The sequence below is a fragment of the Ischnura elegans genome, chromosome X (genome assembly GCF_921293095.1).
Source record: "Ischnura elegans chromosome X, ioIscEleg1.1, whole genome shotgun sequence".
Lineage (NCBI taxonomy): Eukaryota > Metazoa > Arthropoda > Insecta > Odonata > Coenagrionidae > Ischnura > Ischnura elegans.
In genome coordinates this window covers 91,590,190-91,607,203 of record NC_060259.1, presented here as the reverse complement: position 1 = coordinate 91,607,203, position 17,014 = coordinate 91,590,190, and the positions used below count along the sequence as shown (strand labels likewise).

General features: G+C 37.5%; 1 protein-coding gene across 4 annotated transcripts in view; it reads left to right on the top strand.

Annotated features, from left to right (window-relative positions):
* Positions 1-3,083: 3,083 nt before the first annotated feature.
* Positions 3,084-17,014, top strand: part of LOC124170754 (probable splicing factor, arginine/serine-rich 7) — a 29,408-nt gene continuing 15,477 nt past the window's right edge. The window contains exons 1-9 of one of the 4 annotated variants that reach the window (XM_046549687.1): positions 3,084-3,511; positions 3,613-3,915; positions 4,055-4,183; positions 4,273-4,409; positions 5,505-5,626; positions 9,051-9,206; positions 9,291-9,466; positions 11,063-11,193; positions 11,474-11,687. In XM_046549687.1, the coding sequence (XP_046405643.1) occupies positions 3,911-3,915; positions 4,055-4,183; positions 4,273-4,409; positions 5,505-5,626; positions 9,051-9,206; positions 9,291-9,466; positions 11,063-11,193; positions 11,474-11,687 (1,070 nt within the window). In that variant the 5' untranslated portion in view covers positions 3,084-3,511; positions 3,613-3,910. Of the gene's footprint in view, positions 3,916-4,054; positions 4,184-4,272; positions 4,410-5,504; positions 5,627-9,050; positions 9,207-9,290; positions 9,467-11,062; positions 11,194-11,473; positions 11,688-17,014 lie in introns of all 4 variants that reach the window. The other 3 variants (XM_046549689.1, XM_046549688.1, XM_046549690.1) reach the window with 3 other exon arrangements.

Below are 17,014 nucleotides of genomic sequence, written 5' to 3'. Positions count from 1 at the left end.
GCAGGCCTTTAAAGACTTCAAGGCCGTGAATGGTGATTGGACTTAAGTACCTAGGCTGCTATTCTGGATGGAATAGCATTATGCTATTCTCCGTTATTGCAACCGATGTTGCTATAATATAGCGTATTGCAACGCCTATGCTATTTGGTATTACGAACGGTTGCAATTCGTGTTTTTACTACACCGGAAGACGTAATTCTCAGAATAGCATAGGCCCGTAGCAATTCACTATTCTGAACGGCGAATTGCAACCGGTAGGCTTGCTATAATATTACGCGGTCTTCGATGCCGAGCAATTCGGTATTGCAACCAGAAAACGTGCGCATTGCGATGTCGAATTGTTTTTCTGAGGTTAAAGTAACCTAATCAAGCATTGAAAAATGGAATAATAGCCAAAAATAAAATGATATCAGCTTTATTTTAATTAAATAATAGTAGCATAAGTGATGAATATTTAACTAGTTAAGTGATTTGGTTAGGAATTAACATTCGAGCTTAATATATGAAGCACAAGCTTGCTTCATCGACAGTACGAAAACAATAACAATTAATGCAAAGAATTACTACCATTAGCCCAAATTTTACGTGTTTTATTCATATTTACAATTCATAATTTTATTTCATCACTTGACTTGCTACTAAAAATATCCTCAATGTAGGCTATCAGGTCGATTCTTGAAAAATTTCAAGCTTGTGTTAACACACTAACTCGCCAAATATATTAATAGTTATAGCTTTCAATGAAAACCATATATTACCATAATAATACCATATACTTTGATTAGCCGTTCATTTCCTCAATTGGACAGTATATACAAAAACATGCAACGAGTCGAAATTATTTTCCCCACTATTCGCTACCTTCTACAATTAAAACTTAAAATTTACAAACTTATAACACGGGCAGTCGACTTGAATTACTTGCTTGAAAACAAAGGATATCTCCGAACACCAATAAAGTTTCCGAACAAATATGATTCGCCACAAACGTTTAATGGAATATCCATGTACATCATTAATGCAATATATATCATGTGGAATTCAATAAAAATTGTTTCCTCTATAGGCAAGTAAGTTATTCACACAATTAAGTTTCAGTATATCGGCACAGTTCAGGGTCTATCAAAAATTTCAGTGAGCATATTAAAATCAGCTGATACGAAAACAATAATAAGTGACACAACAGCACTTTCCACACGATTCACTTTTTCACAGTTGTTCCATCCATCCTCAAATTCACCATCACCTCCCTCTGCTTTTTCCAAATCTGCAGCTGAAATATTGATACTATTCCATCATATTACATGAAAGCACAGCGGTGACGTTGCCACCTACTTCACTTCCTAAACAGAGAATGAATTGAAATTAGGGAGTCATATAATATAAAGCTAGTATTAGAAACGAAAGCTTCTAGTTCATATAGTAAAGCTATATCGTCACGATCAAAGCAATAAAAGTTGGTACATATTTATTTTGACATGCAACGAACAGACAGACTTCGAAGCCAAAGACAATTACGAAGAAAATCAAACATATTTAGGTTTCAATGATTATTTCGCATAACATATATCTCACGATAAAGGACCGATCGGATATAGGTAAATGATTCAATATATATGCCCGATAAATCATCATTATAACAGTAAAATTATGACCTAACCCACCTGTCTGAAGCCATTGTGATATTATCAAAATAACAACAATCAGCTGATTTCCTAAACGAGATTTTCAAAGCATATTATATAAATCCACGGTTTAATATAATTTTTAAATGCAAATGAAGCAATTATTTGTAATTGCAAGTCAATATTCCATAAAATACAGAAAAATATATAAAATATCTTCTCCCTCATTGGTTGCGCAAACTGTTCAGAAAGTTTTTCATACGGGAAGGGGCGGAGCTTCCAAAAAGCTCGCGCAAGAAATAGCATGATGCTATTCCGAACAAAATTATTACTACACGTCATTCAGAATACGGGGTCGTTGCAATAATGACCCGCAGAATAGCATATGCTATTTTTTGCAACGCTTATCCAGAATAGCAGCCCTAGTGCTGGATTCCCTAGGTGGACTATTGTTAATTGCAATCAACTGAAAGAGTATGGCCATATGGTCTGCAACAAGAGGATCGATGACAGTAAGGTTATATGCATGAACATTAAGAGTGGTTATCACATTATCAATACATGAATTGTACCTCGTGGGTTCACTGTTTACACAATAGAGGTTGAAAGATCTCAGGAGATTAGACAGTTGCCTGCTACTCTTAGAGGAATATCTCATATCAATGTTTAAATCAGCACCAATTACAATGTTAGCATTAAACTGCATTAAATGACATAGTACCTTTTCAAGCTGTTCAAGAAACTTTTCAGGGTCGCCATTAGGTGACCGATATAGGGAGAGAACAATGAGATTGTATACACACAGAATAACAGCTGTGATTTCGAAGTGCAGTTCAATGCAGTACCTAGTAGTATCGATTACTTTAAATTGAAGGTTCTTTGATAAAAATATGCACACACCACCATGTATATGATGAGAGCGACAGAAAATTGAGGCAAGATTGAAACCGTCCACCTGATAAAGGCTACCTTCATCAACATGAAGCCAATGCTCACTGATACACAGAATATCACAATTTACTGAGTTGAGAAATAGTTCTAATTTAATTATTTTATTTCGGAGACATTGTACATTCAGGACAGCAAGATTAATGAGTTCCCTACCAGATGTTGGTTCAAGAGGAGCACTTCTTGTGATCACCAAGTTGGGATTCCCTAGTCACAAAACACACTTAATTATTTCTGAGCACAGATGATTTTTCCCTTTACTGTTCAAATGAAGACCATGACGAGTGTAGAATGAACGGTCTAGGCTATTTGTATCAATCATTGTTACATGATCGAAGTTGGTACTAAGTTTTAGCAGATCCTCACCAGATTGTAATGTTAAGTGCAAATGCGATACTTACGCACTCGATGGATATTGTGGAAAAAAGTAACAGATAATAGGTCAAAATTGCCATATAAAGCTCGTTGCGATAAAATCTTGTGGCACACTTGTGTCGGCCATTTCGTAAAATTACGTCACCGACGCTAGTGCCGCAAGTGGTGATTTGAGTCACCAAATCCGTATTCGTACCACAAGCGTAGGGCAACCGAACCCTGGAAACCCAGGAGCTTGAGCGACCAGTTTATTGGAATCGTGGATGTGTCGCAGTACGAGTGTCAAATTTTTCTGTAGAACCTTTGGCAACCATGTCTAGCGGAATTCGATGCTCACTTTCTTCGTTGGAAAATGTGGTGAGGAAACGGTCAGGCGGCAAAAATGATAAATACTTTACCTACAATTGATTATTTGCACTTCCGTTAATCGTTTACTTGTAAATACAGCGTTTTTATTAATTTATTAATATTCTACATAGTGTTTTGATTACACAAAATGTGAGGCTATTTGGCAACTCTGCCTGTTTTAAGAAGAGGCCGCGTTGGGGAACTAGGTGTTGATGGTAAATTGGAATAACATTTATGTTGATTTGTTGACTTAGTTGAAAAGTAAATAGATATTAATATTTGTAATGGAGGAAATACGTACGCGTCAAACTTGCAGGGATAAATTTGTGACATAGGAGTGCAATTCGTATGAAGTCCTACTATGAAATTTCTTAAAAATTTGAGGAACCGGTGAAAGATTATTTCAATTTAATGGTAAGTCAGGAGGTCTGTGTATTAGCTCCAAATGCTATCAGGGTATTAAGGGCGCATAAAGCTCTAGACTTCACGCCATCATAAGTGGTCTTTATGTTAAAAAGTAAAAGCAACTGATTCTTGAAATGAGTGTTTTACTGCTTTGGATACTCAAGTAGCACCATCATCCCTTATTTTCTGCTGTTCCGTGCTGCAGCATTATGAGGTCTGTTGTTTATATTACCATTCATTCGTCTTACTAATGGATATGTAGATTTTTTGTTTTATCATGACCATGAAATGTGTATGTGACGACCACGCAACTCTTGTAATGGTTTTCTCTTTAATTTCCATTTTTGTCGCAGAAGATACAAAATGACTGGTTCCAAAGTTATCCAGGTTACCAACATAGCTCCTCAGGCTACTAAAGATCAAATGCAAACCTTGTTTGGGTACCTTGGTAAGATAGAGGACATCAGATTGTATCCCACGATGTAAGTAAAACTGAATTTTTGACCATTCTGATCTGTCTCTGACAATTCGTAGAAGTTATATTTACTAAATTTCGTGTCCATTTTTCCAGCCGAGACGTCGCAGTCCCAGTTCAGTCCAGGATATGTTACGTTAAATTTCACGATCCAGTTTGCGTTGGGGTGGCTCAACATTTGACCAATACAGTCTTCATCGACAGAGCCTTAATAGTGGTCCCATTTCAGAGTTGTAAGTATGTTTGTTGCGAATGAAGTCGAGAAATATTTTAAAGCACTCTTTAAGGTAATTTAAAATACATATTTTGTTGCACCTTTACATTAAATCTTACGGTAAAACGTTTGGGAAGCTTTTAAAAATATTTAATATCTGCTGTGTGTGAAGTTCTTTTTTTTTGTTTTGATGCTGTTATATTCCTCTTCACCCGGTGTCTATGATGGTTTCAAAGTCAGTATGAAGTTCATTCATTTCATAAAAGCAAATTTACATTTTTGGCACTGTGAATACATTTATTGAAACTTTTATTTTAAGAAAAAATTTGACTTCTCAAAACCTGCATTTGTGTATAGCTTGTCTCTTTATAATTGCTCTTTTATGGTAGGATGTGGTGTGGTTTGCCATTTGAGATTTCTCTTAAATGTTGCACTAAAAAGCAGCAATTGAATCTTGAGTTGTCTATGAGGGACAAGACTGAATAATGTTGACCATCTTATTATCAGTTGAATGTGCAGGAAAAAAATTTCATCGATTAACAGTCAGTTTTGCCATTAGTTGGGATATGAAGCTGGTAGTCGAATTTAAACATTATGCATATGAATTTTTACTGTTTAGTCGGGGATGCGAAAAGTTCTCCTTTGTTTTAAGGTGTAATACTCCTCTTCACCAGGTGTCTATGATGTTATTAATGTCAGTATATTGTGCATTCAATTTATAAATGCAATTTTTGAACATTTCTTGTATTCAGAATACATACATTGAAATTTTTATTATAAGGAAAAAATTAACTCATCCTCAAAACAGTCTGTCAGTTTTTCCTTGAGGAGGGAAATGAAGCTGGTGGTATAAATTAAATATTATATGAATCTTTAATGGTTAATGGGTGATGTGACAAGTTATAGTTATTTTGAGCTGGTGGTAGAAATTAAACATATGTATTTTTTCGTTTAGTCGTTGATCATGGAAGTCATCATTGAGGGTTTTCGAAAGTTTTGTTTTCATTATTGATGCATTTCTACCAGTTGCTTACAAAATGAAAGTGTTTAAATCGTGTTTGATGTATGTTGAAATTTATTAACTAGATTTGTGTTCAACTATCGTATATTTCAGCCGAATTTCATCCTGGTGAAATTCCCGATGAACAGAAAGCTCTCGAACTTACCAATCAGGGAACAAATATTCCGGGGCTGTTTCCTTCAGAGTCAAAATTACCACCCAATGTTTCAAATCAGGTATTATTTTTATGGATATTTTTTATTTTGCAATATAATGGTTGGTGCTTGTAAGATGGTGTGTATTTTTAAGGGGTATGAGATCTTTTTTATTTTTAATTCTGCTCTAATGCTCGTGTCATCATTATACATGGTTAAGTTTAGTTATACATTTTTCCATCTGGTTACAATGAACAAATTTATTTCACATTAAGATGCATCTCGAATGTTATGCTTGGGATTTTTACTATCCTTTTTTTATATTACTATAGCAAATCAGGATTTGTAATCCCTTTTTTGGTGCAGGTTTGTTTAAAAATTTAATATTAAAGTAATTAGAATGTAACGTGTAAAAAAATCTATCATTTTAATTTTTTGAGCATCGTGTGTTTTTGGGGTCATCTAGGTGTATGTCCTGCTCACGACTAAAATTATTGTTATGCAGTGAAATTTTGTCTCTTAGCTGGTGTCTTTTTGCTTTTTTTTGAGAAATTTGTTTACCCTGGGGAGAATATCTTTCAAATATAGCAGTTCTCACTCCCATAAATTCAGGTTTATTTAAAAAGGGACAGTAATTCACTTAATTGAAATTCATGGTAGTGTTGATGGATGGAAACATTATGTTGATGATGCTGATGTTTACATGTGCCTGAGAGGCAATTTTTTCCCCATTGTTTTTTATGGGATCATTTTAGAGCGCATGAATTTGTTAGTAAAATTGCACATTGCAATTTACTAATATTAAGAACTTCCACCACGTCGTGCTTCACATCGTACAAGATACATGGATTTGTGGTGGTAATGGCTTATTATTTTTCTTGCCCATTCGATTGAATGTCTGGAAAACCTCTCAGGGAGGGTTTTAAAGGAAATTTGTGGTATCCAATGTTTTGCCTGCAAGGAGAATCCATATTCAGAAGGGTCAAATATTTTTAGATTTTTAGAATTCATGTGGATTTCCATGGATAGAATGGTCTTCATTTGGGTTGTTGTTACTTTTGGTTAGGCGTAGAATTGATGATAATATTACGGTATTTATCTGAGTATAGTCCCCCTTTTTCCATAAATGCCTTAGGTAAAAGTAAAGGGGGACTATATTCCTACACATTTTTCATTTTTTTTCCCAAAACTGAAGCCTAAAAATTAGGGAGGGGACTATATGGAGAGAAATGTGTTATTTAGTTTGTTTGTTCTATTTTGATCAAGAGAGATTGGCAAGTCTCTGGGTGACTCATGTTTTTTACATATTTTCTATCATTCATAATTTTTAAAAAATTCCCATTGATAAATAATCACTGTTATTTTAATCAAATGCTAAATAATTCATTGTGAATGCTTTAAGATGCTACTATTAAAAGAAAAATAATGAGGAAACATTTCAATGCATGCTGTAAAATAATGACCTATATGGGTTTAAAATTTCTAAGCTTGGATTTCCCTTGGATTGTTATAATTTCCTCATACAAGGCTGTGGCTTGAAATAGATGGTTTGGGGTATAGTGGGAGGCAAGTGGTCCCACCTATGGTCAGCGCTCAGCCAAGAGCAGACATGTGGATCAGAGGAGGAAAAAACCTCACCACGACAAATGACCAGACGTAATGTTAAGCCTGACGACTGAGAATGGGCGTTTGGAGCACATCATAATTGACGGTGTGCACAGAACCTGTTTAGCACTATTTTACTTTTTTCATTTGTTTGCTATGTTTTATTTGAGCTCAAAAGTGCTGCATCTAGATTTTCATTGTTGCATTCATATACCATTTTGAGGTGCAATTTATCAAATTTTCAATTCAACCAAAAGTAATTTTTTTTACCTAACTGTAGCTGAGACCAAAATGTAATTGATGGAATGCAGTCATAGTTGATTGGAAAATTCTTGCCTCCGGTGGACTCGCTCACCTCTTCTGAGTTTGCACTTGTTTTGCTCTGTTGACCCCTTTCACTCCAATCTATTTTCTGAATATCGTGTTCCTATCCTCTATTATTTCTTTTCTGTTCTTTTTAAATGAAATGGTATTTTGTTCTGCTTAACCAACGTAGAGTAGTGAAATGAAATGTGATTGTTAATTTATATCATTCACAAATGAACCCTCTTCCAATAAGAACATTGAGAACACAGCCAGGGACGCCAACTTACAAAAAATATTGGGGGGGCCCAAACCGGGGATCTTTCCCCGGGAAATTTTATAAGTAGTGAGTTTTAAGTTTTTTAAGCATTTTGGAAGAGTCATATGATCAACATTAGAGCACTGAGAACTCTAATCTCGACATCTGGACACTCCGGGGAAAATCGACAAGCCTGACACTTTTTTCCTCACACCCATAACGAATTATTGAGGGGGCTCGGGCCCCCTCAGGCCCCATGGAGTCAGCGCCACTGAACGCAGCTATTGCAAATGTTATTAAATCATTTTATTCCTTCATCATATGTAATGAAATATGATTTTTTTGTGTGTATGGATGTTTTAACTTTGTTAAACTTTCAAATTAGTTATATTATTCCCCTTAATAGTGCTAAAATCATGAAAATCTGTTGACAAACTCTTCATTGCACGATTTGGCATCAGAAGCTCTTGACGAGCTAGACTTGTCATTTCAGAGCACCCCTTGTCACATGGCATGTTGGCTTAGCATTATTTTCAATAATAAATACTCTCTTCTATTTTAATTTATTTTGTGTATTTTATCGAATAATTTTGATCACAGACCTTTTTGACACTTCCGACCAGACATTTTTGTTACTTTTCCTGTTTCCTATCTCAACCACTTTTAAAAGAAGTCTTTCAAGAATGCTTAATTGCCTTTTGTTCATGAGACTAGATAATTGTCATTCATGAACTAAATTTGTGCATTATTGTTACAGAGAATGTAAACCATGTTCTTAAACTCTCAAAGTTAAACTTTCTTCGTTTTTGTGTTTCCACATTTTGTTTGGTAAAGTTTTTTAGTGTTCTAATTATCAGACATCATTCAACATTTAATTACTTTGTCAATGTGACAGTAGCTTCTCTGTGTTATTTCTCGAGTCAATCCCAATTTTAATTTCTTAAAAGTGCATAAGTAACAAGTATGCTATTTAATACTTGAACTTAAAAAAGAAATAGAAAGGAAATTATGATAAGGAAAAGTAAATATTAAAAAGCAAGGTGAAAAAAAGTAACTTATGGGAATTTAACTGTAACTGCTGTTAATTTTTTAGTACTTTTTTGGTGTGAAGGCTATTATGTGTGCTTCTCCTTAGAAGCTTAAAATATCGTAATGCAATGAAATACTGATGTGCATATAGTGACATATATGTGCGTACATATGTATGTTAATTCTTACTGCCTGAGTTTTCAGTCTTATTTTAGAAATTATGTGCTATTCTTTAACTCACTCTGCATTTCAACCACCCTCTTTGCATTGTATGATGCTTCACAGGAAATTGTTCTTTCTATTTTGTAGATTGAGGGTACACCACCAAATCAATTTATCCACACGTTTGACCCACGATTAGAAGCTAATGGGCTTCCCCCTTACCCACCACTTCCTGCTAATCTCGACAGTCGGAAAATTGAAGAAATTAGGAGAACATTGGTTGTTGGTCAGATTGATAGCTCAGTAAGTAATTCAAGCTTTAGTGAAAGTAAAAATATATAAATTTGGCCTCTTCTTTTTTCTCACTGACCTCATATCACATTTCAGACCACTGCTCAGCATGTTCTTGAGTTTGCATCAAAAGCTGGTGAAGTGAAGTACATCAGGTTTTGCATAAGAAATGAAGATAAAAAGCATTATGCTTTGATGGAATTCACCGACCAAGGCTCTGTGATTGCAGGCCTTAAATTAAATGACACAGAGTTGCATGGAAAGAAAGTAAAGTGAGTTTTCTTTTTGTTGAAATTAAGTTGACAATGTTATTTCAACGTTTCTGTAAATATTTGTCACAGTGGTAATTATTTTTGCTGAAAATCTCTGGGTAGTTTAGCTTCTGGATATGCAATGCTTTATTGTTATTCTCTGCTGAAGAGTTGCTCTAGGGATATGTTGTGTATTTCATCAATCCTTTGTTCATACATTTGGGAATCGGTCATGTTGGTCACACTTAGAGTTAGTCAAGGAGGTTAGATTACCTGGAAGCGCTGTTTCCAAATTTTTAGTGTGGTGAGAGTCCTGCCATCTTGGTTGGACAATTTTTGGACTTTGTCTCTGACTGATATTTAGGTGGCTAAGCTTTGTTCTGAAAATGTGCTACAGGAAGTGAAAAATGCCACCATAATCATTAGTATTTCACCGGTGATTGTGATAGGATTTTTCCCGTGATACTTCTATAAATGCATAAACTCAGCCCGTGCTCCAATCCACCGTAAACACGCTATCAGGACTTTTTGATTGCCAAACTTCGGAAGTGGCGTCATGTAGAGTGATTCCAATCCGCTCCAGGTTCTGTCCTGAAGAGTGCATGGTCGAAGAGCACGAGAGACCGCTAGGATTCACCCTCACTCGCTCTTCAACCCTTACACTATGACCGTTAGAGGTGGACATTTTGTGAATTTGGATGGGATTTGATTCGGGGCGATGATTTGGTTCTTTAAATTGTTTACAATGAATCGAGTGAATCTCTAATCCGAATGAATCTTGAATACATGTGAATCTCAGGGTGTCCAGCGACGGGGAAAGTCAGGAATTATGCATGAATCATTCATGAATTTTTGCTCCAACCTGGAATTTTAGAAACTTTTGTATCAATTTCATTTCCTGGATAATTTTTCCTGTTCAACACCCATTTTCTGGTTAAAATTGTTTGCAGTAATTATTAGAGCTGTAGGTTAGTAGAATTTTTTCAGCCGCAACAAAACATGGAATGTCAGACAACACAAAAGAACCAAAATATCTAGCTCGTAGTGACTCAAGTAAGATTCAAAAAACACAAAGAATAGACGTTGACATCTACTTGTGAGGTAGAAGCAGCTCCTTGGCTTGCATTGAATAAATTCAAATTTTAAATGTAGTATGTGTTAACAAACCTATTCCTTTTCTTTGTAAATACATAAATATAATATGATTTAAAATAATTTAAGGTGATTTAAAATGCCTATCTATCGCAGTAATCACATAAGATTAACCTGGAATTTTCTAAAATTTCCATGGAGAAGCTGGAACTATGCATAAATTTTTCTGCTTTGGCTGAACATTCTAAATCTGTCAACTTACTGCATTTCAAATATTATGACAGGTAGCTATTCACCGTGATTATTATTTTTCCTTTTAACGACATATTTAAAAAATTGTTTTCAGATTTAAAAACCACTTCAATTTGTCTGAACATTATGCTCTACGAAATTAGTAGTCCACAATTAAACAGTATTATCATATCTAAGCATATCCAATTTGGATGAAAATTAGTTAAAGCTAAAGAGTTCGGCTCTTGGTAGACATTGGAAAATGTCCATCTGATAGCTTCCCTTACTTTGCAGAGTGTATCATTCAATTCAAGCAATCGTCAAGCCTCAAACAAAGAGTAATGAAGCAGCTCAGCGGGAAATAGAGGAGGCAATGTCTCGTGTTAAGGAAGCTCAAAACCTTATTTCTGCTGCCATTGATCCAGGTAATTGCATGTCTGTGGTGCTACTGTTGGCTAACAAATCAAAATTATGAAATTAATGGAAAAATTATTTTATCACACATCCAAACTATAATAATGGTGCATTCTCAATTAAATACCAGCTTCTCCTCAATTTTGGTATCACTTCTGATTTGAACTGCAAGTGGTTGATAATTCTTCATTTAGACTAATTTCATTATTTGCTTTAACTGTATCTTTGGCAATTTACAGTTGTGCCTACTTTTAATGTGCCTTCAATTTTTATCTGCTAACATTTTTCCAGTCATAGGCCTTCTTGGAAAGGAAAAACGTAGCAGAAGTCGCTCTAGATCAAGAAGATCTCGGTCCAGGTCCAGAGGGAGGCACAGCTCCCACTCAAGAAGCCGGCGTTCAAGGTCCAGGTCGAGGCGGAGGTCGAGGTCTCGGGGCCGTGTGCGCTCTCACTCACGAACGAGAAGGTCACACTCCCGGTCTAAGCGCTCACGCTCTAGATCAAGGTATTTTTCTTGCCCTGAACTTCTTAAAATGCATTTGGAAATTTTAAATTTTCACCTTACACCAATGGCTGTCAGGAGTAATTATTGTGGTAAAAAATACACTGCTTGCATGTTATTGAGTGCAACCTCAGCAATGTTGTTAAATCCATCTTTTTCTTTCCCTCCAATTTGAGTGTTGGTGTCTTGTGCTCTGATGAAAGTTGGCTTACCTTCCTGCAGAAGTGCGCTTGCTAATCCAAAGCTTAATCTTGCCCTTTATCCACTCTCCACACTGTATGCCTTATCAAAGTCATTTTGACTGTGGGAAGGAGAGCCGTAGTGCTACCCACTTTTTTGAGGAGAAGCCCTTTTCAATTTTTTTGGGACTTGGTGGCAATCCTTAAGTTAATGGTAGTGGTTAACTGTCTGGAAATCTTAAAACAGCTCGGTTATCTATTATCTCAGTGGAAATTACCTTCACTAGGGTGGTTGTATGGGAGAGGGCATGGAGTCTGGAAGAGAGGGTAGAGAAGCCTTTGTGCTAAGCATTTGAACTGCAAAAGTGTGCATGATATTTTTTTCTATTGATTCTTCCATAGGGCATTTAAGTGAAGAAACCAAAAATACCTACCTATTTCTGTCCTTGATGTGAGGAATACTTTCACTGCAAGCTGCTTTTACTTCATTGAGGGCCCTCTTGTGACCCATTTAGGATCATGTGTGCTTTGAGATGGAGGCAAGTGAGAACTACATTTACTCCTTGTCTTGCCCATGTTATTTGGTCCTTTATTACAGTTTTCTTCCCATTTGCCCTGTTTGCTATGTTCTGCACAAACATTGACGCTGGGAAATTTCTTCATTGAGGAAAAGGGATAAGTTATTCAAGTGTTGGGGTAGATTCACTCTCATACAGCATGTGAGTCTTGGCTTTACATAATTTCTGGAGAATCCCCTAGCCATTGCTTCTGTGGTCCCCACCAAGTATGAAGTGACACTAAATGTGTGCTTAGTATCTTGGCTGAAGATTCATCCATTCTCATTTGTCATCTCTCGGGTATACCCTTTTTAGGACCATCCTTTTTCTGTAGTCATTAGTATGCAATACTTTGAACAGGTATTATTTTTCTTTCTGAAGAAATGCAGAGTGTAATATATGATGTAACAATATCTGGCCAATTAACAAGATCAATGTATTGCAGAATGAAACTACACCCATGCCTCGTATAGCGCAAGGGATGCCTTCCTTGGGGTCTTTGCCCTATACGAATTTGTGTTATACGAGAGCGTTTTAACATTGGGAAGATAGGGATGCGTTCCTGGTAGCATAGGATGTTGGGTATTTAATTTCCTCTAAACCATATATATTGTCATAAATAGCCTTAGAATACCTTATTTACTGTATAAGCACGTGTAAGACGCACACCTTTTTTCCCAGAAATTGCAGCCGAAAATGAGGGTGCGCCTCTTACACAAGCTTCTTACCTTCCCCCACTCCCCTTCACCGGTCGCAAGTCCAAGGGGAATTGAGTGGCCTTGGTTTTCAGCGTGAGTCAGTCATCTGAAACCTTGGGTCAAAAACAAGCGGCAGGGAGGGGAGTTTCTCCCTTAGTGACGTATTTTTAAAATGCTCCTGTTTGGTTTTCTTGTTAGCATCACGCCGTCACATCAGTACCCCAGAGGTGAACATGGAAAAGATAGCGCAGGGTTTTTCGCTCCGGAGGGCACGCTAAATTTACTGCCACGAGTGGGCATCCCGCAGCATTTATACTGCATATAGAAATCGCTTATCAAACATAGAGAAACACCTAGTTTTGAAGGACATAAGTACCTGGTTAATAGTCAACATCTGTCTTGCCGAGCAATTTCCATTACGCTGAGGACCTGATTTTTCAAAAATCATCTTCAGACGTTAATATGAGGATTTTTGCAACTGCAAATGATATTGGTGTCAAAACCTGTGGTTTAAAAAATGCAAACGAGTGTGTTCATTGTTGGACTAAATGGTGGACAAAAGAAATTGGAAATGCTTATAAGTGAAGAGCACTAAAGGAGTGGTCGACAGAAGGAGCGTGCTCCCTCCCCTCCGTATTTCAAGCTACGAGGCTATGAGCGAAGGAGCAAGGGAAGAACACGTCCGATCTTGCATGTGACCTCTTTGCCTTCAGAGTGAAGTGAAGCAATGTGATACATGCAGTTTGCGTTGCCTGAAGTTTCCAGTCTATCTCGTCTTGTTTGGATGCGCTTATGCAACGCTTGTTTCTTCCGAAATTGTGCTGTTTGGGCTATGTTGAATATTAGTAGCCTTGTTTTAAATAAAAATTTTTGTGTCAATCAATTAGAGCTTATAAAACTTAAATGCTGTCACATATATGTCGCGTTAGGTGTCATTCTTTTTAGAACCTCGTGCGTGCCATACAATTGCTGAAAGATATCGAGATATCTTCGAGCTCAGTAGGTGACTCATCTAGCATTTGGCCTCCAGAAACCGGGGGAATCGAACCTGGTAGACCGAAAAAGGTCAGTTGGTGAGATGGGGTAGGGATGGAACACGTTTCCATTGTTCCCCTGTAACTTGATATTTTTCCTATTTTCCTGTGGGGTTTCGGAAAGGAAAAAAAACGGCAGAGGCTTAGGCTGATGGAGGGCCGAGTGTGGTTCCGTTAAATATACGATATGGTTATTATCCTACGGCGCTGAGATTGCCCCGATTGTGGTCCATTCTCTTGGGAAGGTTCATACTATGTGCCTGTCGTGTTTTGCCTTAAAATTTTCCACGGCTGCAATTCTATTTCAATACTCCTGCGAGAGCTTTGAAACAAAATTGTTCGTGAGTAGGACTAGCATCGTAGAGCAACGGCGTGTGCGAAGAGAGGATCGGAACTCTTTCTACTCCCTCTTATGCCGCTATTCCCGCTGCAGTTATCAAAATTTCCTCTTTCAATTGGTATTGAAAGAGGAAAATTCGATAACTGTCAAAATTCCAGGCATACGTCTACAACACCGCACGATTGGGTAAAGAAATGCCGCAAAAAAAATTTTCTTTATAGCCTTGATGCTCAAAATAGGGGTGCGCCTCTTACACATGCTTGTACAGTATTTAAATTTTATAGTTTAAAATACCTTTAAAGATAGTAGGCACGCATTGAAAGACTTTTATTCACATTTAAAAAAATTCGTACAGGGTTTTGAAATTCCCTCCTGTCGTGCGGGTGGGCTAACATCTGCTATCTCAGGGGTTCATAATGCATTGCCGGCAGTTGACGATTATTCCAACCAGTCTGAAAACAACTATTGTGTCACTGAGGCCCTTTTGTCGCTCATCGAAATGACAGGCAAATGCTGCTTTGAATGTCATTTCATAGCTAGCGGAGTTTATAAATGATAAATCATTTTAATTTGAAGTCCTCCGAGGCATTAACAGCTATGTAAAACAGTCTTTAAATACATTGAAACCTGACCCAGGTTTTCCTTCCCTGTAAATAAATAAACGAGAATGCATTCTTTTCCAAAGCAATATCGTCTCGTCAACACTAAAAACTACTTGAGGGGGAAAGGAGCCACTTTCAATCACAGCTTGGAGTTCATCAGAAAATGTTGCGGTGACTGCGCTATCAACATTTGCAGATTCACCTGATATTGCCGCACTGAAAATACCTACTTGTTTAAAATTCTGGAACCAACCGGAGCTTCCACTAAACGTCTCGGAGCGATTACCACCCTCGTCTTTTTGTACAGATTCACGATGAACTTTCCGTGTGTGTTGACCGCTTGGTTGAAGTTGGTGCGGCTTAGGTCACTGATGGTTTAGCTTCGTCTTTGTTCAGAGTAAGGCATCGTGAGTTTAAACTTCCGCGCAATATCGCTTTGATGCTCTCCATTTTCAAAGCAATTGACCTATATCAATTTCTCTTCTATGTTTATGGTTTTTCTTGATAACTTCTTGATTTTTCTTCCTGCATTCCTATATTTCGCCATTTTTCTCTTGGTTTTTACTCTGTATGGCTCTATTGAAATCACCTTCTACTGCTGAACTGTATTCCTGAGATGCAGAGGGCCTACGACTGCTGGGAGGGAATGAAGCCATTGTGTTTGAGAATCTATAGCGGGCCCTTTTATGTGCTGATGCTATTCATACGTAACTCGGCCACCGCTCCATTTCTCTCCTGTGAATACCGATGACCTTGAAAGCTTTAGCGTAGACCCTCCACCTGGAAGCCCGATGACGGCAAAAACTACATCTCAAACCGTATTGCTTAAAAAAACTCATTTCCACGAGCTCCATGCTTAATTAATGATCTAAATTAACTATTGTCATTCTGTTAAGGAAACAAGATAAATTACTTAGGTAGGCCGGCTATCTGGACCCAATGACGAGTAATACTTTTGGCCATTGCACAGCATTGGATTTCGATTAATATATAAACAAACAAGAAGATTTGAGGCAAGCAATACTATTTTACCCTTTTTCCGAACTGACGGCGGCTGGGTGGAAAATAGCAAGCAGCCAATCAGAAGTGCTGCACCTTCCACCTCTCTGTTCCCCTCCATCCCCTTCCCTTTCCCCCTCCATCTGGTCGACCAACATTGCCAGCCTTGGGAATATCGGTACTTTCGGGGGCGGCGGGAGATTCTCAGATGAACCCTGTGCGATCTCCACAGATTCGATTTGGCAACACTGCTAGCTGGAGATCGATCTGCACTGCACGGAGTTCGGAGAGAGACTGTGGGCTCCTACACGCTTTCCCCTGTCGCTCTTCTGTGATTGGCTAGAAGAGTAGGTGGGTTTCGAGCACGCTCAAGGTCAGCCGCCGTCAGTTCAGAAAAATGGTATAATATGCGTAAAATGGTCGCAATTTCGTGTGTACTTAGCGCAAGTTCACGTTTTATCATGAGAGCGTTTAAGTTTTTTGATGAGGCTACACTGGGTTGCGAGGTTTCCCCGAAGAACGAATTTGCGCTATATGAGGCATGGGTGTACAAGCAAAAGCCATGGAGAAAAAGTTGGCCATCTCAGAGCTGGGTCATATTGCCCACTGTGCACTCGAATAGAAATGAAAGGCAGTCATGATGCTTTGCAAATAGTTATTCATCGAATACATTATCAAGCTGAAGTTTGGGAAGTTAGTATGATCTTGTGGAAGTTTTCTGGAACCTACAGGAGGATTTCAGGTGTGCTGGAGCCAGTGCCTAACAAAGGTAACCTCCTGGAGCACCATTATAGTACAGTACTCTCCCGATTATCCAGGCTAATGATGGGGAGAGGCGGCACGAATAATCCTAAAACATGGATAATCCAAACATTATTTTAATTTCTTGTAATTTTCATAATTTACGTAAATCAAACAATT